Consider the following 20,480-nt stretch of genomic DNA (forward strand, 5'->3'; position numbering starts at 1 on the left):
GGATGGATCTAGACTGTTCTCAGTGGTAGAAGATGACAGAACAAGGAGTAATGGTCTCAAGTTGCAGAGGGGGAGGTTTAGGTTGGACATTAGGAAAAACTTTTCCACTAGTAGGGTGGTGAAGAACTGGAATGGGTTACCTAGGGAGGTGGTGGAATCTCCTTCCTTAGAGGTTTTTAAGGTGAGGCTTGACAAAGCCCTGGCTGGGATGATTTAGTTGGGAATTGGTCCTGCTTTGAGCAGGGGGTTGGACTAGATGACCTCCTGAGGTCCCTTCCAACCCTGAGATTCTATGATTCTATGAGACTAGAACCCAGTTCTCATAGCGTATCCACTAGACCTGTCTCTTTCAGCTTATTTCCTCCATAGAAGGCCAAGAATGTGTCTCCCCTGCCTCACCATGCAGCTTTTACCCTCTGCTCTACCTCACTGAGAGGAGCTGTGTGTCCCCTGGCTCACGCCATGCCTGTGAGGCGACTTGTATGTGCCGACCTCTTGATGATGATGCTGTGCCTCAGAACAAGGAGAGAGCAAGTTTGTCCTGCTCTAGTGGCTGGTTCCCATAAGTAGATAACAGCCTGCTACAATGACTAGCTAATGGAGTTACTCCCTTAGCTCCAGCAGCTGAGATGTGTCCTTTCAGCAGACAGGTCCTGGGTTTGATTTCTGCTGATGACCCAAGCTGGTTCCTTTGGGATGTCAGCTCCTTCCCCAGCCTTAGCAGCTGCTGAGGGTTCGGTTAATGGGTTCCAGAAACCTGTGAGCCTTTTGTCCCACAAAGTCCTCGGCTACTTCTCAGCCCAGTTTGCTTTGCAAAGACCTGACCTTCCCCCATCTCAATGCTGTGCTACGAAAGAGCATCTTGGGCTCTGATTGCAGGTTTGGGGGGATGTTGCAGCTTCTAACAACCTCCCCTACTCTCGTGCCTCGGTGGAATTACGCAGCATGACAAGAGACATGGCGACCTTCAATCCCGGGGCTCGGTTTCCAATTTGTAAGATAGGCTGGGAGTCAGAACAGACACTTTGCCCGGGTGGGATGCAGAGAAAGAGCGAGACCTCAGGGCAACCTGGTTAGTTTCCCCATCCAGGCATGTGGGTTAGTGTCAGAGATCCTGGGTCAGCTCAGTGATGGTGCATTAACAGCATCGCCAATGCCAAGCAGTCAATAAAAGCCCCAAACCGTGAGTCAGGCTGCAAAAAAGTCACAAGATCGGTTTAAAAACTGCAAGATTTTTTTAAAATCCATTTTGGCTTCGTTTTGGTGGACTCTGGTTTGGGAGCTGTTGGTCACCCCAGTGTAACATTTTGCAGTTTTTCCTCCACCATGTGGACCTGGCCCTAATTTTGATTTTAGCCAAAAGCAGAATCACATGACTCCAGGAGGTGGGGCTTTAAGGCAACGCCACGCGTTAGCAGCACTGCAGAAAGGCCAGAAGCAGCATGCCTTTGCCACAATTGTTTCCAGCTCCTGTTGTACCTGTGCAGATCTTACACGTATCCTTTTGACTCTTTCCAAATCTCCAATTGCATTTACACATGTAATTCCCTGGCATGTTGTCATAAACATACAGCTAAGGGTAGCATAAAATCCCTCCTTTACCTGTAAGGGGTTAAGAAGCTCAAATAACCTGGCTAGCACCTGACCAAAAGGACCAATAAGAAAAGAAGATACTTTCAAATCTGGGAGGGGGAAGGTTTTATTGGTGCTCTCTTTGTTGTGCTCTCTTGGGACAGAGAGAGGGACCAGGCAGGAAAAAATCATCTCCTAAAACCGTACCTGAAATAAGCATCTAAGATTATAAAAATTGTAAGTAAAGCAAGGAAATGTGTTAGATTATCTTTTGTTTTAGCTTGTGTATTTTCCCTATGCTAAGAGGGAGGTTTATTCCTGTTTTTGGAAATTTGAAGTTGAGCCTAGAGGGGAATCCTCTGTGTTTTAAATCTTTTTATTACTCTGTAAAATTACCTTCCATCCTGATTTTACAGAGGTGCTTCTTTTACCCTTTTCTTTATAATAAAGTTCTTCTTTTAAGAACCTGATTGATGTTAGTGTCCTAAAGATAAAGGGTCTGCTCTGCACTTTTATTAAAGACAATTGGTTAGTATATTATTCTCAAGCCTCCCCAGGAAAGGGGGTGAAGGGGTTTGGGGGAATATTTGGGATAAACTGGGACTCCAAGTGGCCCTTTTCCCTGGATGTTTGTCTAAATCACTTGGTAGTGGCAGCAATACCATCCAAGGACAAAGAAACGATTTGTGCCTTGGGGAAGTTTTAACCTAAGTGGGTAGAAAGAAGCGTAGGGGGTCTTTCATGCAGGTCCCCATATCTGTACCCCAGAGATCAGAGTGGGGAGGGAACCTTGACACATGTTGATGCGGTTCCGGTGGGGCTCACAGATTGTGGTGTTTTGCAGGCACTCGTCAATGTTTGCAAGGAGAGAGAAAGCGCTAGGTCAGGCTGATCTAGGAGTTGCACCTTGGGCACTGGGGTGACGTTGCTGGGGGATAATTCAGGCGTCCGACATGCACCGTACTCTGGGCAGACGGGGCTGGTTACAGCCAGGAGTTCAGTGACTGGGTCAACGAACGGGAGCAAGTGGCTATTGTCCGGAATGAGCCGCTCCAGCTGGGAAGGGAAAAGCAGCCCTGCCAGAACACGCGCCTGCTGCTTCCTAAAGTTATCAAGCAGATCTGATGATGCCCAGTGCTGCAATGTTAGTGCAGACGGCAATGCCTGAATGAGCCATGAGTTGCCCAGCACTGCAGCTATTCCCTGCCCCCCAGGACCCATGGGGGAGGATCGGGGGTGGGGCTGGGGCACACTGTGCTGTGGCTATTCTCTCCTCACCAGGGCCCATAGGGGGCAGAGCGCACGGTGCTATTTCCATGGCCCAGACACGAAGCCCCTTCCCAGGCTCAGGGGGACACTAGCAGCCCAGATGCTGTGTGCTGGGTCCAGCGAGGGTCCCCTCCCCTCCCCCCAGCGCATCTCTGCAGCACAAGGAGTTTGCTCTGTGGGTCTGTTTATCCCCCATCCAAGCGCCGGGCAGAGCTGTGAACTCGGCCCCATGCTCTGCGGGAGCAGGTGAGGGTCACGTCTCATCACAGCTTCACTGACGACCTCGGGCTACTGCCAAAGCGAGCAGCCACCATGGTGCAGCGACAGGCCTGGAATGAGCATTTGTGTGCCGGGGGGGGGGGGGGTCTCAGCAGGTGGGGCCGGGGAGAGCTCACCCTGGCAGCTGTTCTCACTCGTGTGTGTGAACTTGGCTTTCCCAGAGCTGGGCTCATAGCCATCGATGCAGGTGCAGTAGTAACTCCCAGCCACGTTGGTGCAGTTTGCGTGGGGTCCGCAGTCTGCCGGCCTCGGGCCCTGACACTCGTCAATATCTGCAACACAAGAGGGGATAATCTGTACAGTCCTGATAGGGAGACGTTCCTGTATCACCCACCTGTACTGAGCTGGGTGACGGGACCCAGGGGACTGAGCCCCCAGCAGCTTAACAATCACAGGCCTGGTTCTCAGCTACACTCAGGCGGCACTAGGCTGCTCTGGCAGCGGAACGGCCACTGGGGAATCCCCCACCCTGCAAAAGGGGCCACCCCAGCTGGTGGGGAGCTGCTGTCGGGGTCCTGCCCCAACCCTGCTCCTAGCCCCTGATGTAGAGGCTGAGGTTGGGGTGCCCAGAACTGCAGCTATTTCCTGTCCCCCAGGACCAAAAGCGGGAAGATTCGGGGTGTCATCATGGTACCCTGTACTTCAGCTATTCCCTGCCCCCAGCACCTATGGGGGAGGATCGGGGGCGTGGCTGGAGCACACTGTGCTGTGGCTATTCTCTCCTCACCAGGGCCCATAGGGGGCAGAGCGCACTGTGCTATTTCCATGGTTCATACACGAGGCCCCTTCCCAGGCTCAGGGGGACACTGGCAGCCCAGATCCTGCGTGCGGGGGCCAGCGAGGGTCCCCTCCCCCCTCCCCAGCGCATCTCTGCAGCACAAGAAGTTTGCTCTGTGGGTCTGTTTATTCCCCATCCAAGCGCCGGGCAGAGGTGTGAACTCGGCCCCATGCTCTGCGGGAGCAGGTGAGGGACACGTCTCATCACAGCTTCACTGACGACCTCGGGGTACTGCCAAAGCGAGCAGCCACCATGGTGCAGCGACAGGCCTGGAATGAGCATTTTGTGTGCGGGGGCGGGGTCTCAGCAGGTGGGAGCCAGGGGAGACCTCACCCTGGCAGTTGTTCTCACTCGCGTGTGTGAACTTGTTTTTCCCAGAGCTGGGCTCGTAGCCAACGATGCAGCTGCAGTAGTAACACCCGGGCACGTAGGTGCAGTTTGCGTGGGGTCCGCAGTTTGCTGGGCTCGGGCCTTGACACTCATCAATATCTGCAACACAAGATGGGACGCTCTGTACAGTCCTGCCAGGGAGACATTCCTGCATCGCCCACCTGTACTGAGCTGGGTGATGGAACCTAAGCGACCAGGCCCCTGGGAGCTTAACAATCACAGGCCTGACTCTCAGCTGCACTCAAGTGGCACTAGGCTGCTCTGGCAGAGGAACGAGCCCCTTGAGAATCCATTACCCTACAAAAGGCGCCACCCCAGCTGCTGTGGGGCTGCTGTAGGGGGTCTGCGGGAGCAGGTGAGGGTCATGTCTCATCACAGCCTTGGTGACGCCCTCGGGCCACTGCCAAAGCCAGAAAAAGCCCCGGTGCAGCACCAGACCTGGAACGAGCATTTGTGTGTGCGGGGGGGGGCGGTGTCAGCAGGTGGGGCCAGGGGAGAGCTCACCCTGGCAGTTGTTCTCACTCGCGTGCGTGAAGTTGGCTTTCCCAGAGCTGAGCTTGTAGCCAACGATGCAACTGCAGTAGTAACTCCCGGGCATGTTGGCACAGTTTGCGTGGGGTCCACAGTCTGCCGGGCTCGGGCCCAGACACTCGTCAATATCTGCAACACAAGAGGGGATGTTCTGTACAGTCCTGCTAGGGAGATGTTCCTGTATCACCCACCTGCACTGAGCTGGGTGACGGGAGCCAGGCGACTGGGCCCCCAGCAGCTTAACAATAACAGGCCTGGTTCTCAGCTACACTCAGGCGGCACTAGGCAGCTCTGGCAGGGAATGGCCACTTGAGAATCCCCCACCCTGCAAAAGGAGCCACCCCAGCTGCTGTGGGCATGCTGTAGGTGTCCTGCACCCACCCTGCTCCTAGCCCCTGATGTAGAGGCTGAGGTCGGGGTGCCCAGAACTGCAGCTATTCCCTGCCCCCCAGGACCAAAAGCGGGAAGATTCGGGGTGTCATCATGGTGCCCTGTACTTCAGCTATTCCCTGCCCCCAGCACCTATGGGGGAGGATCGAGGGCACGGCTGGAGCACACTGTGCTGTGGCTATTCTCTCCTCACCAGGGCCCATAGGGGGCAGAGCGCATTGTGCTATTTCCATGGTTCATACACGAGGCCCCTTCCCAGCTCAGTGGGACACTAGCAGCAGAAATGCTGCGCGCTGGGTTCAGCAACGGTCCCCTCCCTTCTCCTCAGCGCACCAGTGCAGCACAAGGAATTTGCTGTGTGGGTCTGTTTATCCCCCATCCAAGCGCCGGGCAGAGGTGTGAACTTGGACCCATGCTCTGCGGGAGCAGGTGAGGGTCACGTCTCATCACAGCTTCACTGATGACCTCGGGCAAAGCGAGCAGCCACCATGGTGCAGCACCAGGCCTGGAACGAGCAGTTTGTGTGCGAGGAGGGGGTCTCAGCAGGTGGGGCCAGGGGAGAGCTCACCCTGGCAGCTGTTCTCACTCGCGTGTGTGAACTTGGCTTTCCCAGAGCTGGGCTCGTAGCCAGCGATGCAGGTGCAGTAGTAACTCCCGGGCACGTTGGCACAGTTTGCGTGTGGTCCGCAGTCTGCCGGGCTCGGGCCCAGACACTCGTCAATATCTGCATGACAAGAGGGGATGTTCTGTACAGTCCTGCCAGGGAGACGTTCCTGTATCACCCACCTGCACTGAGCTGGGTGACGGGACCCAGGCGACCGGGCCTCAAGCAGCTTAACAATCACAGGCCTGGTTCTCAGCTACACTCAGGCGGCACTAGGCTGCTCTGGCAGGGAACGGCCATTTGAGAATCCCCCACCCTGCAAAAGGGGCCACCCCAGCTGGTGGGGAGCTGCTGTAGGGTTCCTGAACCCACTCTGCTCCTAGCCCTGATGTAGAGACTGAGGTCGGGGTGCCCAGAACTGCAGCTATTCCCTGCCCCCCAGGACCAAAATCGGGAAGATTCGGGGTCTCATCTTGGTCGGGGCGGCTCCAGGGCCGATTACGTCAAGCGCGTGCTTGGGGCGGCATGCCGCAGGGGGCGCTCTGCCGGTTGCCGGGAGGGCGGCCGGCGGCTCCGGTGGACCTCCCGCAGGCGTGCCTGCGATGGGTCCGCTGCTCCCGCGGCTGAGGTGGTGCATCCGCAGGCGTGCCTGCGGGAGGTCTACCGGAACCATGGGACCGGCGACCGGCAGAGCGCCCCGTGCGGCGTGCCGCCGTGCTTCGGGCGGTGAAATCGCTAGAGAGGCCCCTGATCATGGTGCCTTGTACTTCAGCTATTCCCCGCCCCCAGGACCTATGGGGGAGGATCGGGGGCATGGCTGGAGCACACTGTGCTGTGGCTATTCTCTCCTCACCAGGGCCCATAGGGGGCAGAGCGCACGGTGCTATTTCCATGGTTCATACACGAGGCCCCTTCCCAGCTCAGGGGGACACTAGCAGCCCAGATGCTGCATGCTGGGGCCAGCGAAGGTCCCCTCCCCTCTCCCCAGCGCATCTCTGCAGCACAAGGAGTTTGCTCTGTGTGGGTCTGCTTATCCCCCATCCAAGCGCCGGGCAGAGGTGTGAAGTCGGACCCATGCTCTGCGGGAGCAGGTGAGGGTCACGTCTCATCACAGCTTCACTGATGACCTCGGGCTACTGCAAAAGCGAGCAGCCACCATGGTGCAGCACCAGGCCCGGAACGAGCAGTTTGTGTGCGATGGGGGGGTCTCGGCAGGTGGGGCCAGGGGAGAGCTCACCCTGGCAGCTGTTCTCACTCGCGTGCGTGAAGTTGGCTTTCCCAGAGCTGAGCTTGTAGCCAACGATGCAGCTGCAGTAGTAACTCCCGGGCACGTTGGCACAGTTTGCGTGGGGTCCACAGTCTGCCGGGCTCGGACCCAGACACTCGTCAATATCTGCAACACAAGAGGGGATGTTCTGTACAGTCCTGCTAGGGAGATGTTCCTGTATCACCCACCTGCACTGAGCTGGGTGACGGGAGCCAGGCGACTGGGCCCCCAGCAGCTTAACAATAACAGGCCTGGTTCTCAGCTACACTCAGGTGGCACTAGGCAGCTCTGGCAAGGAATGGCCACTTGAGAATCCCCCACCCTGCAAAAGGGGCCACCCCAGCTGCTGTGGGCATGCTGTAGGGGTCCTGCACCCACCCTGCTCCTAGCCCCTGATGTAGAGGCTGAGGTCGGGGTGCCCAGAACTGCAGCTATTCCCTGGACCCCAGGACCAAAAGCGGGAAGATTCGGGGTGTCATCATGGTGCCCTGTACTTCAGCTATTCCCTGCCCCCAGCACCTATGGGGGAGGATCGAGGGCACGGCTGGAGCACACTGTGCTGTGGCTATTCTCTCCTCACCAGGGCCCATAGGGGGCAGAGCGCATTGTGCTATTTCCATGGTTCATACACGAGGCCCCTTCCCAGCTCAGTGGGACACTAGCAGCAGAAATGCTGCGCGCTGGGTCCAGCAACGGTCCCCTCCCTTCTCCCCAGCCCATCACTGCAGCACAAGGAATTTGCTGTGTGGGTCTGTTTATCCCCCATCCAAGCGCCGGGCAGAGGTGTGAACTTGGACCCATGCTCTGCGGGAGAAGGTGAGGGTCACGTCTCATCACAGCTTCACTGATGACCTCGGGCAAATGCCAAAGCGAGCAGCCACCATGGTGCAGCGCCAGGCCTGGAATAAGCATTTTGTGTGCGACGGGGGGTCTCAGCAGGTGGGGCCAGGGGAGAGCTCACCCTGGCAGCTGTTCTCATTTGCGTGGGTGAACTTGGCTTTCCCAGAGCTAGGCTCGTAGCCATCGATGCAGGTGCAGTAGTAACTCCCGGGCACGTTGGCACAGTTTGCGTGGGGTCCGCAGTCTGCCGGGCTCGGGTCCAGACACTCGTCAATATCTGCAAGACAAGAGGGGATGTTCTGTACAGTCCTTCCAGGGAGACGTTCCTGTATCACCCACCTGTACTGAGCTGGGTGACGGGACCCAGGCGACCGGGCCCCCAGCAGCTTAACAATCACAGGCCTGATTCTCAGCTACACTCAGGCAGGGAACGGCCATTTGAGAATCCCCCACCCTGCAAAAGGGGCCACCCCAGCTGGTGGGGAGCTGCTGTTGGGCTCCTGAACCCACTCTGCTCCTAGCCCTGATGTAGAGGCTGAGGTCGGGGTGCCCAGAACTGCAGCTATTCCCTGCCCCCCAGGACCAAAAGCGGGAAGATTCGGCGTGTCATCATGGTCAGGGGCGGCTCCAGGGCCGAGTACGTCAAGCGCGTGCTTGGGGCGGCATGCCGCAGGGGGCGCTCTGCTGGTCGCCGGGAGGGCGGCCGGCGTCTCTGGTGGACCTCCCACAGGCGTGCCTGCGGTGGGTCCGCTGCTCCCGCGGCTGGGGTGGTGCATGCGCAGGCGTGCCTGCGGGAGGTCCACCGGAACCATGGGACCGGCGACCGGTAGAGCGCCCCCTGCGGTGTGCCACCGTGCTTCGGGCGGTGAAATCTCTAGAGAGGCCCCTGATCATGGTGCCCTGTACTTCAGCTATTCCCTACCCCCAGGACCTATGGGGGAGGATCGGGGGCATAGCTGGAGCACACTGTGCTGTGGCTATTCTCTCCTCACTAGGGCCCATAGGGGGCAGAACACACTGTGCTATTTCCATGGTTCATACACGAGGCCCCTTCCCAGCTCAGGGGGACACTAGCAGCCCAGATGCTGCGTGCTGGGGCCAGTGAGTGTTCCCTCCCGCCTCCCCAGCGCATCTCTGCAGCACAAGGAGTTTGCTGTGTGGGTCTGTTTATCCCCCATCCAAGCGCCGGGCAGAGGTGTGAAGTCGGCCCCATGCTCTGCGGGAGCAGGTGAGGATCACGTCTCATCACAGCTTCACTGACGACCTCGGGCTACTGCCAAAGCGAGCAGCCACCATGGTGCAGCACCAGGCCTGGAACGAGCAGTTTGTGTGCGAGGGGGTGGGGGGGACTCAGCAGGTGGGGCCGGGGGAGACCTCACCCTGGCAGCTGTTCTCACTCGCGTGTGTGAACTTGGCTTTCCCAGAGCTGGGATCGTAGCCAACGATGCAGGTGCAGTAGTAACTCCCAGGAACGTTGGTGCAGTTTGCGTAGGGTCCGCAGTTTGTCGGGCTCGAGCCCTGACATTCATCAATATCTGCAACACAAAAGGGGACGCTCTGTACAGTCCTGCCAGGGAGACGTTCCTGCATCGTCCACCTGTACTGAGCTGGGTGACGGGACCCAAGCGACCAGGCCCCTGGGAGCTTAACAATCACAGGCCTGACTCTAAGCTGCACTCAATTAGCACTAGGCTGCTCTGGCAGCGGAACGGCCCCTTTAGAATCCTTTACTCTACAAAAGGGACCACCCCAGCTGCTGTGGGGCTGCTGTAGGGGGTCTGCGGGAGCAGGTGAGGGTCATGTCTCATCACAGCCTCGTTGATGCCCTCGGGCCACTGCCAAAGCCAGAAAAAGCCCCGGTGCAGCACCAGACCTGGAACGAGCATTTGTGTGTGCGAGGGGGGGTAGTCTCAGCAGGTGGGGCCAGTGGAGAGCTCACCCTGGCAGCTGTTCTCACTCGCGTGTGTGAACTTGGCTTTCCCAGAGCTGGGATCGTAGCCAACGATGCAGGTGCAATAATAACTCCCAGGCACGTTGGTGCAGTGTGCGTGGGGTCCGCAGTCTGCCGGGCTCGGGCCCAGACACTCGTCAATATCTGCAAGACAAGAGGGGATGTTCTGTACAGTCCTGCCAGGGAGACATTCCTGTATAACCCACCTGTACTGAGCTGGGTGACGGGAACTAGGCGACCGGGACCCCAGCAGCTTAACAATCACAGACCTGGTTCTCAGCTACATTCAGGCGGCACTAGGCTTCTCTGGCAGGGAACGGCCACTTGAGAATCCCCCACCCTGCAAAAGGGGCCACCCCAGCTGGTGGGGAGCTGCTGTAGGTGTCTTGCACCCACCCTGCACCTAACCCCGATGCAGAGGCTGAGGTCGGGGTGCCCAGAACTGCAGCTATTCCCTGCACCCCAGGACCAAAAGCGGGAAGATTCAGGGTGTCATCATGGTGCCCTGTACTTCAGCTATTTCCTGCCCCCAGGACCTATGGGGAGGATCGAGGGCATGGCTGGAGCGCACTGTGCTGTGGCTATTCTCTCCTCACCAGGGCCCATAGGGGGCAGAGCGCACAGTGCTATTTCCATGGTTCATACACGAGGCCCCTTCCCAGCTCAGTGGGACACTAGCAGCCCAGATGCTGCGCGCTGGGGCCAGCGAGGGTACCCTCCCCTATCCCCTGCGCACAACTGCAGCACAAGGAATTTGCTGTGTGGGTCTGTTTATCCTCCATTCAAGCGCCAGGCAGAGGTATGAACTGGGACCCATGCTCTGCGGGAGCAGGTGAGGGTAAAGTCTCATCACAGCTTCACTGACGACCTCGGGCTACTGCCAAAGCGATCAGCCACCATGGTTCAGCGACAGGCCTGGAATGAGCATTTTGTGTGCGAGGGGGGGTCTCAGCAGGTGGGGCCAGGGGAGAGCTCACCCTGGCAGCTGTTCTCACTCGCGTGTGTGAACCTGGCTTTCCCAGAGCTGGGTTCGTGGCCAACGATGCAGCTGCAGTAGTAACTCCCGGGCACGTTGGTACAGTTTGCGTGGGGTCCGCAGTCTGCCGGGCTCGGGTCCAGACACTCGTCAATATCTGCAACACAAGAGGGGATGTTCTGTACAGTCCTTCCAGGGAGACGTTCCTGTATCACCCACCTGTACTGAGCTGGGTGACGGCACCCAGGCGACCTGGCCCCCAGCAGCTTAACAATCACAGACCTGGTTCTCAGCTACACTCAGGCGGCACTAGGCTGCTCTGGCAGGGAACGGCCATTTGAGAATCCCCCACCCTGCAAAAGGGGCCACCCCAGCTGGTGGGGAGCTGCTGTAGGGTTCCTGAACCCACCCTACTCCTAGCCCTGATGTAGAGGCTGAGGTCGGGGTGCCCAGAACTGCAGCTATTCCCTGCCCCCCAGGACCAAAAGCGGGAAGATTTGGGGTCTCATCATGGTTAGGGGCGCTCCAAGGCCGAGTACGTCAAGCGCGAGCTTGGGGCGGCATGCCGCGGGGGGTGCTCTGCCAGTCGCCGGGAGGGCGGTAGGCGGCTCCGGTGGACCTCCCGCAGGCTTGCGTGCGGTGGGTCCGCTGCTCCCGTGGCTGGGGTGGTGCATGCGCAGGCGTGCCTGCGGGAGGTCCACCGGAACCATGGGACCGGCGACCGGTAGAGCGCCCCCTGCAGCATGCCGCCGTGCTTCGGGCGGCGAAATCTCTAGAGAGGCCCCTGATCATGGTGCCCTGTATTTCAGCTATTCCCTGCCCCCACGACCTATGGGGGAGGATCGGGGGCATGGCTGGAGCACACTGTGCTGTGGCTATTCTCTCCTCACCAGGGCCCATAGGGGGCAGAGCGCACTGTGCTATTTCCATGGTTCATACACGAGGCCCCTTCCCAGCTCAGTGGGACACTAGCAGCCCAGATGCTGCGTGCTGGGGCCAGCGAAGGTCCCCTCCCCTCTCCCCAGCGCATCTCTGCAGCACAAGGAGTTTGCTGTGTGGGTCTGTTTATCCCCCATCCAAGCGCCGGGCAGAGGTGTGAAGTCGGCCCCATGCTCTGCGGGAGCAGGTGAGGGTCACGTCTCATCACAGTTTCACTGACGACCTCGGGCTACTGCCAAAGCGAGCAGCCACCATGGTGCAGCACCAGGCCTGGAACGAGCAGTTTGTGTGCGACGGTGGTGTCTCAGCAGGTAGGGCCAGAGGAGAGCTCACCATGGCAGCTGTTCTCACTCGCGTGTGTGAACTTGACTTTCCCAGAGCTGGGCTCGTAGCCAACGATGCAGCTGCAGTAGTAACTCCCGGGCACGTTGGTGCAGTTTGCGTGGGGTCCACAGTCTGCCGGGCTTGGGCCCTGACACTCGTTAATATCTGCAAGACAAGAGGGGATATTCTGTACAGTGCTGGCAGGGAGACGTTCCTGTATCACCCACCTGTACTGAGCTGGGTGACGGGACCCAGGCGACCGGGCCCCCAGCAGCTTAAGAATCACAGGCCTGGTTCTCAGCTACACTCAGGCGGCACTAGGCTGCTCTGGCAGGGAACGGCCATTTGAGAATCCCCCACCCTGCAAAAGGGGCCACCCCAGCTGGTGGGGAGATGCTCTAGGGTTCCTGAACCCACTCTGCTCGCAGCCCTGATGTAGAGGCTGAGGTCGGGGTGCCCAGAACTGCAGCTATTCCCTGCCCCCCAGGACCAAAAGCGGGAAGATTCAGGGTCTCATCATTGTCAGGGGCGGCTCCAGGGCCGAGTACGTCAGGCGCGTGCTTGGGGCGGCATGCCGCGGGGGGCACTCTGCCGGTCGCCGGGAGGGCGGCAGGCGGCTCCGGTGGACCTCCCGTATGCGTGCCTGCGGTGGGTCCGCAGCTCCCGCGGCTGGGGTGGTGCATCCGCAGGCGTGCCTGCGGGAGGTCCACCGGAACCATGGGACCGGCGACCGGTAGAGCGCCCCCTGCGGCGTGCCACCGTGCTTCAGGCGGCGAAATCGCTAGAGAGGCACCTGATCATGGTGCCCTGTACTTCAGCTATTCCCTGCCCCCACAACCTATGGGGGAGGATCGGGGGCAGGACTGGAGCACACTGTGCTGTGGCTATTCTCTCCTCCTCAGGGCCCATAGGGGGCAGAGCGCACTGTGCTTTTTCCATGGTTCATACACGAGGCCCCTTCCCAGGCTCAGCGGGGCACTAGCAGCCCAGATGCTGCGTGCTGGGGCCAGCGAAGGTCCCCTCCCCCCTCCCCAGCGCATCTCTGCAGCACAAGGAGTTTGCTGTGTGGGTCTGTTTATCCCCCATCCAAGCGCCGGGCAGAGGTGTGAAGTCGGCCCCATGCTCTGCGGGAGCAGGTGAGGATCACGTCTCATCACAGCTTCACTGACGACCTCGGGCTACTGCCAAAGCGAGCAGCCACCATGGTGCAGCACCAGGCCTGGAACGAGCAGTTTGTGTGCGAGGGGGCGGGGTCTCAGCAGGTGGGGCCAGAGGAGAGCTTACCATGGCAGCTGTTCTCACTCGCATGTGTGAACATGGCTTTCCCAGAGCTGGGCTCGTAGCCAACGATGCAGGTGCAGTAGTAACTCCCGGGCATGTTGGCGCAGTTTGCGTGGGGTCCACAGTCTGCCGGGCTTGGGCCCTGACACTCATCAATTTCTGCAACACAAGAGGGGATATTAGGTACAGTCCTGCCAGGGAGATGTTCCTGCATCACCCACCTGTACAGACCCGGGTGATCGGACCCAAGCGACCAGGCCCCTGGGAGCTTAACAATCACAGGCCTGACTCTCAGCTGCACAGAATTAGCACTAGGCTGCTCTGACAGTGGAACGGCCCCTTGAGAATCCTTTACCCTACAAAAGGTGCCACCTCAGTTGCTGTAGGGGGTCTGCGGGAGCAGGTGAGGGTCATGTATCATCACAGCCTCGCTGACGCCCTCGGGCCACTGTCAAAGCCAGAAAAAGCCCTGGTGCAGCACCAGACCTGGAACGAGCACTTGTGTGTGCGAGGGGGGAGTCTCAGCAGGTGGGGCCAGTGCAGAGCTCACCCTGGCAGCTGTTCTCACTCGCGTGTGTGAACTTGGCTTTCCCAGAGCTGGGCCCATAGCCATCGATGCAAGTGCAGTAGTAACTCCCAGCCACGTTGGTGCACTTTGCGTGGGGTCCGCAGTCTGTCGGGCTCGGGCCCTGACACTCGTCAATATCTGCAACACAAGAGGGGATATTAGGTACAGTCCTGCTAGGGAGACGTTCCTGTATCACCCACCTGTACTGAGCTTGGTGATGGGACCCAGGCGACCGGGCCCCCAGCAGCTTAACAATCACAGGCCTTGTTCTCAGCTACACTCAGGCGGCACTAGGCTGCTCTGGCAGGGAACGTCCACTTGAGAATCCCCCTCCCTGCAAAAGGGGCCACCCCACCTGGTGGGGAGCTGCTGTCGGGGTCCTGCCACAACCCTGCTCCTAGCCCCTGATGTAGGGGCTGCGGCCGGGGTGCCCAGAACTGCAGCTATTCCCTGCCCCCCAGGATCAAAAGCGGGAAGATTCGGGGTGTCATCATGGTGCCCTGTACTTCAGCTATTCCCTGCCCCCACGACCTATGGGGGAGGATCGAGGGCACGGCTGGAGCACACTGTGCTGTGGCTATTCTCTCCTCACCAGGGCCCATAGGGGGCAGAGCGCACTGTGCTATTTCCATGGCCCAGACACGAGGCCCCTTCCCAGGCTCAGTGGGACACTAGCAGCCGAAATGCTGCGCACTGGGTCCAGCGAGGGTCCCCTCCCCTCTCCCCAGCGCATCTCTGCAGCACAAGGAGTTTGCTGTGCTGGTCTGTTTATCCCCCATCCAAGCGCCGGGCACAGGTGTGAACTTGGACCCATGCTCTGCGGGAGCAGGTGAGGGTCACGTCTCATCACAGCTTCACTGACGACCTCGGGCTACTGCCAAAGCGAGCAGCCACCATGGTGCAGCACCAGGCCTGGAATGAGCATTTTGTGTGCGACGGGGGGGTCTCAGCAAGTGGGGCCAGGGGAGAGCTCACCCTGGCAGCTGTTCTCACTCGCGTGTGTGAAGTTGACTTTCCCAGAGTTGGGATCGAAGCCAACAATGCAGCTGCAGTAGTAACTCCCGGGCACGTTGGCACAGTTTGCATGGGGTCCGCAGTCTGCCGGGCTCGGGTCCAGACACTCGTCAATATCTGCAAGGCAAGAGGGGATGTTCTGTACAGTCCTGCCAGGGAGACGTTCCTGTATCACCCACCTGTACTGAGCTGGGTGACGGGACCCAGGCGACCGGGCCCCCAGCAGCTTAACAATCACAGGCCTGGTTCTCAGCTAAACTCAGGCGGCACTAGGCTGCTCTGGCAGGGAATGGCCATTTGAGAATCCCCCACCCTGCAAAAGGAGCCACCCCAGCTGGTGGGGAGCTGCTGTAGGGTTCCTGAACCCACTCTGCTCCTAACCCCTGATGTAGAGGCTGAGGTCGGGGTGCCCAGAACTGCAGCTATTCCCTGCCCCCCAGGACCAAAAGCGGGAAGATTCGGGGTGTCATCATGGTCAGGGACGGCTCCAGGGCCGAGTACGTCAAGCGCGTGCTTGGGGCGCTGTGCAGCGGGGAGCGCTCTGCCGGTTGCTGGGAGGGCGGCAGGCAGCTCCGGTGGACCTCCCGCAGGCGTGCCTGCGGCGGGTCCGCTGCTCCCGCGGCTGGGGTGTTGCATCCGCAGGCGTGCCTGCGGGAGGTCCACCGGAGCCACGGGACCGGCGACTGGTAGAGCGCCCCCTGCGGTGTGCCACCGTGCTTGGGGCGGTGAAATCTCTAGAGAGCCCCCTGATCATGGTGTCCTGTACTTCAGCTATTCCCTGCCCCCACGACCTATGGGGGAGGACCGGGGGCATGGCTGGAGCACACTGTGCTGTGGCTATTCTCTCCTCACCAGGGCCCATAGGGGGCAGAGCGCACGGTGCTATTTCCATGGTTCATACACGAGGCCCCTTCCCAGCTCAGGGGGACTCTAGCAGCCCAGATGCTGCGTGCTGGGGCCAGTGAGGGTCCCCTCCCCTCTCCCCAGCGCATCTTTGCAGCACAAGGAGTTTGCTTTGTGGGTCTGTTTATCCCCCATCCAAGCGCCGGGCAGAGGTGTGAAGTTGGCCCCATGCTCTGCGGTAGCAGGTGAGGGTCACATCTTATCACAGCCTCACTGACGACCTCGGGCTACTCCCAAACCGAGCTGCCACTATGGTGCAGCGCCAGGCCTGAAATGAGCATTTTGTGTTCAAGGGGGGGGGGTCTCAGCAGGTGGGAGCCAGGGGAGACCTCACCCTGGCAGCTGTTCTCACTCGCGTGTGTGAACTTGGCTTTCCCAGAGCTGGGCTCGTAGCCAATGATGCAGATGCAGTAGTAACTCCCGGGCACGTTGGCGCAGTTTGCGTGGGGTCCACAGTCTGCCGGGCTCAGGCCCTGACACTCGTCAATATCTGCAACACAAGAGGGGATATTCTGTACAGTCCTTCCAGGGAGACGTTCCTGCATTGCCCACCTGTACTGAGCTGTGTGACGGGACCCAAGCAACCAGGTATCTGGAAGCTGAACAATCACAGTCCTGACTCTCAGCTGCACTCAAGCAGCACTAGGCTGCTCTGGCAGCGGAACGGCCCTTTGAGAATCCTTTACCCTAGAAAAGGGGCCACCCCAGCTGAATGTGGAGCTGCTGTAGGGGGTCTCCGGGAGCAGGTGAGGGTCATGTCTCGTTACAGCCTGGCTGGCGCCCTCGGGCCACTGCCAAAGCCAGAAAAAACCCTGGTGCTGCACCAGACCTGGAATGAGCATTTGTGTGTGCGAGGGGGTGTCTCAGAAGGTGGGGCTAGAAGAGAGCTCACCCTGGCAGCTGTTCTCACTCGATTGTGTGAACTGGGCTTCAGAGCTGGGCTCATAGCCATCGATGCAGGTGCAGTAGTAACTCCCAGGCGTGTTGGTGCAGTTTGCGTGGGGTCCGCAGTCTGCCGGGCTCGGGCCCTGACACTCGTCAATATCTGCAACACAAGAGGGGATGTTCTGTACAGTCCTGCCAGGGAGACGTTCCTGTATCCCCCACCTGTACTGAGCTGGGTGACGAGACCCAGGCGACCGGGCCCCCAGCAGCTTAACAATCACAGGCCTGGTTCTCAGCTACACTCAGGCGGCACTAGGCTGCTCTGGCAGGGAACGGCCACTTGAGAATTCCCCACCCTGAAAAAGGGGCCACCCCAGCTGGTTATGATGCTGCTGTAGGGGTCCTGCACCCACCCTGCTCCTAGCCCCTGATGTAGAGGCTGAGGTCGGGGTGCCCAGAACTGCAGCTATTTCCTGCCCCCCCAGGACCAAAAGCGGGAAGATTCAGGGTGTCATCATGGTGCCCTGTACTTCAGCTATTCCCTGCCCCCAGCACCTATGGGGGAGGATCGAGGGCACGGCTGGAGCACACTGTGCTGTGGCTATTCTCTTCTCACCAGGGCCCATAGGGGGCAGAGTGTACTGTGCTATTTCCGTGGTTCATACACGAGGCCCCTTCCCAGCTCAATGGGACACTAGCAGCCCAGATGCTGCATGCTGGGGCCAGCGAGTGTCCCCTCCCGTCTCCCCAGCGCATCTCTGCAGCACAAGGAGTTTGCTGTGTGGGTCTGTTTAACCCCCAACCAAGTGCCAGGCAGAGGTATGAACTCGGACCCATGCTCTGCGGGAGCAGGTGAGGGTCACATCTCATCACAGCTTCACTGATGACTCTGGGCTACTGCCAAAGCGAGCAGCCACCATGGTGCAGCGACAGGCCTGGAATGAGCATTTTGTGTGCGAGGCGGGGGTTCTCAGCAGGTGGGAGCCAGGGGAGAGCTCACCCTGGCAGCTGTTCTCACTCGCGTGTGTGAACTTGGCTTTCCCAGAGCTGGGCTCGTAGCCAACGATGCAGGTGCAGTAGTAACTCCCAGGCACGTTGGTGCAGTTTGCGTGGGGTCCGCAGTTTGCCGGGCTCGGGCCCTGACACTCGTCAATATCTGCAACACAAGAGGGGATATTCTATACAGTCCTGCCAGGGAGACGTTCCTGTATCACCCACCTGTACTGAGCTGGGTGACGGAACCCAAGCGACCAGGCCCTTGGATGCGTAACAATCACAGGCCTGGTTCTCAGCTACACTCAGGCGGCACTAGGCTGTTCTGGCAGCGGAATGGCCACTTGAGAATCCCCCACCCTGCAAAAGGGGCCACCCCAGCTGGTGTGGAGCTGCTGTCGGGGTCCTGCACCCGCCCTGCTCCTAGCCTGATGTAGGGGCCGAGGCCGGGGCCGGTGCCCAGCACTGCAGCTATTCCCTGCCCCCCAGGACCCATGGGGAGGATCGGGGGTGGGGCTGGGGCACACTGTGCTGTGGCTATTCTCTCCTCACCAGGGCCCATAGGGGGAAGAGCGCACGGTGATATTTCCATGGCCCGGACACGAGGCCCCTTCCCAGCTCAGGGGGGCACGAGCAGCCCAGATGCTTTGTGCTGGGGCCAGCGAGGGTCCCCTCCCCTCTCCCCAGCGCATCTCTGCAGCACAAGGAGTTTGCTCTGTGGGTTTGTTTCTAACCCCGAGGGTTTATTCCCTGTCCAAGCGCCAGGCACAGGGGTGAGCCCGGCCCCATGCTCTGCGGGAGCAGGTGAGGGTCACAGCTCATCACAGCCTCGCTGACAACCTTAGGCCACTGCCAAAGCTGGCAGCAGCTCCTGTGCAGCACCAGGGCTGGAAGGAGAATTTGTGTGTGCAAGGGCGGGTCTCAGCAGGTGGGGCCAGGGGAGAGCTCACCCTGGCAGCTGTTCTCACTCGTGTGCGTGACCTTGGCTTTCCCATAGCCATCGATGCATTTGCAGAAATAATTCCCAGGCACATTGATGCAGTTTGCGTGTCCCTGGCACTCGTCAATAACTGCAACACAAGAGGGGATGTTCTGCACATTCCTACCAGGGAGATGTTCCTGTACCACCCACCTATACTGAGCTGGGTGATGGGACCCAGGTGACCGGGCCCCTGGGAGCTTAGCAGTCACAGGCCTGATTCTCAACTACGCTCAGGCTACACTTGGCTGCTCTGGCAGCAGAACAGCCAGTTGAGAATATGGTGCATTGAAAACTGTGTTAGCATCACAAGCTCTCACTTTACGTCTGCAAGGGGCTTTCCTGGACCTGCTTGCGGGCTAGGGGGCTCGTGTGACCAGGGCCGGCTCTAGGTTTTTTGCCGCCCCAAGCAAAAAAAATTTTGGCTGCCCCCCGTCCCAGCCCTGGGCTCCCCGCTGCACTCCTCTGCTGCCCCAGCCCTGGGCTCTTCCCCCCACCCACAGCCCCTGCCGCCCCAGCGCTGTGCTTCCCTCTTCCCCCCTACCAGCGCCCTCCCACACCCGCCTGCAGCCCCAGTCCTGGGCTCTCCCCCCGACACCTGCACCCTCCTTCCGCTGCAGCCCTGGGTCACCGGTAACTCGCTCCCAGGGGGGGTCATTCAGCAGGAATTTTGGATGTGCACAGAACACAGACAGGATTGGTTCCCATATGGTTACAGAACTGCAGTAAAGTGGAAAAATTTTCAGCTTGTGTGATTGGAGGATATCTGGATGCATATTATAAGACTGTCCTACACAAATGAGGAAAAGTTGAGGTGCCTTTATTATTCTTTTGTTCCACTCTTTCTTTCTCTGGGGAATTTGCCAATGCAATATCACTGTCTTCCTTTTAAACAAACAAACAAACAAACAAAAAAGGCAATGGCTTTTGAAAATAGCAATTCCAGTCCTAATAACCACTGGGAAGCATTTCTTGCTCAATTTTATCCTACTTTTTCTACAGCAAGTTACAGTGGATCAGTATATTGGATTTGGGAGAAATGAAGTAGGGGCAGGGGTCCCAGGAGGGGGCAATCAGGGAGCGGGGGGGGGGGTAGGATGGGTTGGGGTTTCTGTGGGGGGCAGTCAGAGGGAGTGGATGGTGGCAGGGGGGGCTTCCCTCCCCCTGGAGTGTCCTGTTTTTTGAATGTTAAAGTATGGTCTCCCTACAAGTCACAGCACTCCCAGCAGGCTGCTGCATGAGGTCCCCCTCCTTCCTTTCCAGTCGGTAGTGACCAAGGGAGTGCTGGGAAATGTAGTTCTTTCCCTGCTCCAGGGCTGGCTCTATAGGCAGGGAGCTAACCAAGGAAATACAGCTCCCAGAGCCCCCTGTTAGTTCTGCCGCCCCTGCAAATGGGCTGCCCCAAGCAGGTGCTTGCTTTGCTGGTGCCTAGAGCCGCCCCTGTGTGTGACAAGCTTAAGCCCTGAAGTGGGAGCTTTTCTCTCCCTCCCAGAGTTATTGTCCATTAACTAGCACAGCTCCAGGCATTGTCATTCCCCTGAGGCTATGGCTACACTTGCACTTCAAAGCGCTGCCGCGGCAGCGCTTTGAAGCGCTAAGTGTAGTCAAAGCGCCAGCGCTGGGAGAGAGCTCTCCCAGCGCTGTCTGTACTCCACCTCCCTGTGGGGAATAACGGACAGCGCTGGGGCTTTGACCACACTGGCGCTTTGCAGTGCTGCAATTTGCAGCGCTGGAGAGGGTGTGTTTT

General features: G+C 59.1%; 2 protein-coding genes across 8 annotated transcripts in view; both read right to left on the reverse strand.

Moving 5' to 3' along the window:
• LOC123353434 (adhesion G protein-coupled receptor E3-like) overlaps nucleotides 1–9,423 on the reverse strand; it is a 29,124-nt gene extending 19,701 nt beyond the window's left edge. For 5 of the 7 annotated variants that reach the window (XM_044994516.1, XM_044994512.1, XM_044994511.1 and 2 more), the window contains exons 1-6: nucleotides 9,300–9,423; nucleotides 8,042–8,197; nucleotides 5,778–5,933; nucleotides 4,793–4,948; nucleotides 4,232–4,387; nucleotides 3,237–3,392 (exon numbers count right to left, since the gene is read on the reverse strand). In XM_044994516.1, the coding sequence (XP_044850451.1) occupies nucleotides 3,237–3,392; nucleotides 4,232–4,387; nucleotides 4,793–4,886 (406 nt within the window). In that variant the 5' untranslated portion in view covers nucleotides 4,887–4,948; nucleotides 5,778–5,933; nucleotides 8,042–8,197; nucleotides 9,300–9,423. Of the gene's footprint in view, nucleotides 1–3,236; nucleotides 3,393–4,231; nucleotides 4,388–4,792; nucleotides 4,949–5,777; nucleotides 5,934–7,050; nucleotides 7,173–8,041; nucleotides 8,198–9,299 lie in introns of those variants that run through there. The other 2 variants (XM_044994513.1, XM_044994510.1) reach the window with 2 other exon arrangements.
• The window catches only part of LOC123353820 (latent-transforming growth factor beta-binding protein 4-like), a 28,369-nt gene continuing 13,544 nt past the window's right edge, over nucleotides 5,656–20,480 (reverse strand). Inside the window, exons 4-14 of the mRNA XM_044995233.1 lie at nucleotides 18,705–18,824; nucleotides 17,762–17,917; nucleotides 16,769–16,921; nucleotides 16,211–16,366; nucleotides 13,942–14,097; nucleotides 13,395–13,550; nucleotides 10,849–11,004; nucleotides 9,920–10,015; nucleotides 8,042–8,197; nucleotides 7,051–7,206; nucleotides 5,656–5,714 (exon numbers count right to left, since the gene is read on the reverse strand). Coding sequence (XP_044851168.1) covers nucleotides 5,656–5,714; nucleotides 7,051–7,206; nucleotides 8,042–8,197; nucleotides 9,920–10,015; nucleotides 10,849–11,004; nucleotides 13,395–13,550; nucleotides 13,942–14,097; nucleotides 16,211–16,366; nucleotides 16,769–16,921; nucleotides 17,762–17,917; nucleotides 18,705–18,824 — 1,520 coding nt within the window. The remainder of the gene's footprint in view (nucleotides 5,715–7,050; nucleotides 7,207–8,041; nucleotides 8,198–9,919; nucleotides 10,016–10,848; nucleotides 11,005–13,394; nucleotides 13,551–13,941; nucleotides 14,098–16,210; nucleotides 16,367–16,768; nucleotides 16,922–17,761; nucleotides 17,918–18,704; nucleotides 18,825–20,480) is intronic.

Source organism: Mauremys mutica, chromosome 20, assembly GCF_020497125.1.
Source record: "Mauremys mutica isolate MM-2020 ecotype Southern chromosome 20, ASM2049712v1, whole genome shotgun sequence".
Taxonomy (NCBI): domain Eukaryota; kingdom Metazoa; phylum Chordata; order Testudines; family Geoemydidae; genus Mauremys; species Mauremys mutica.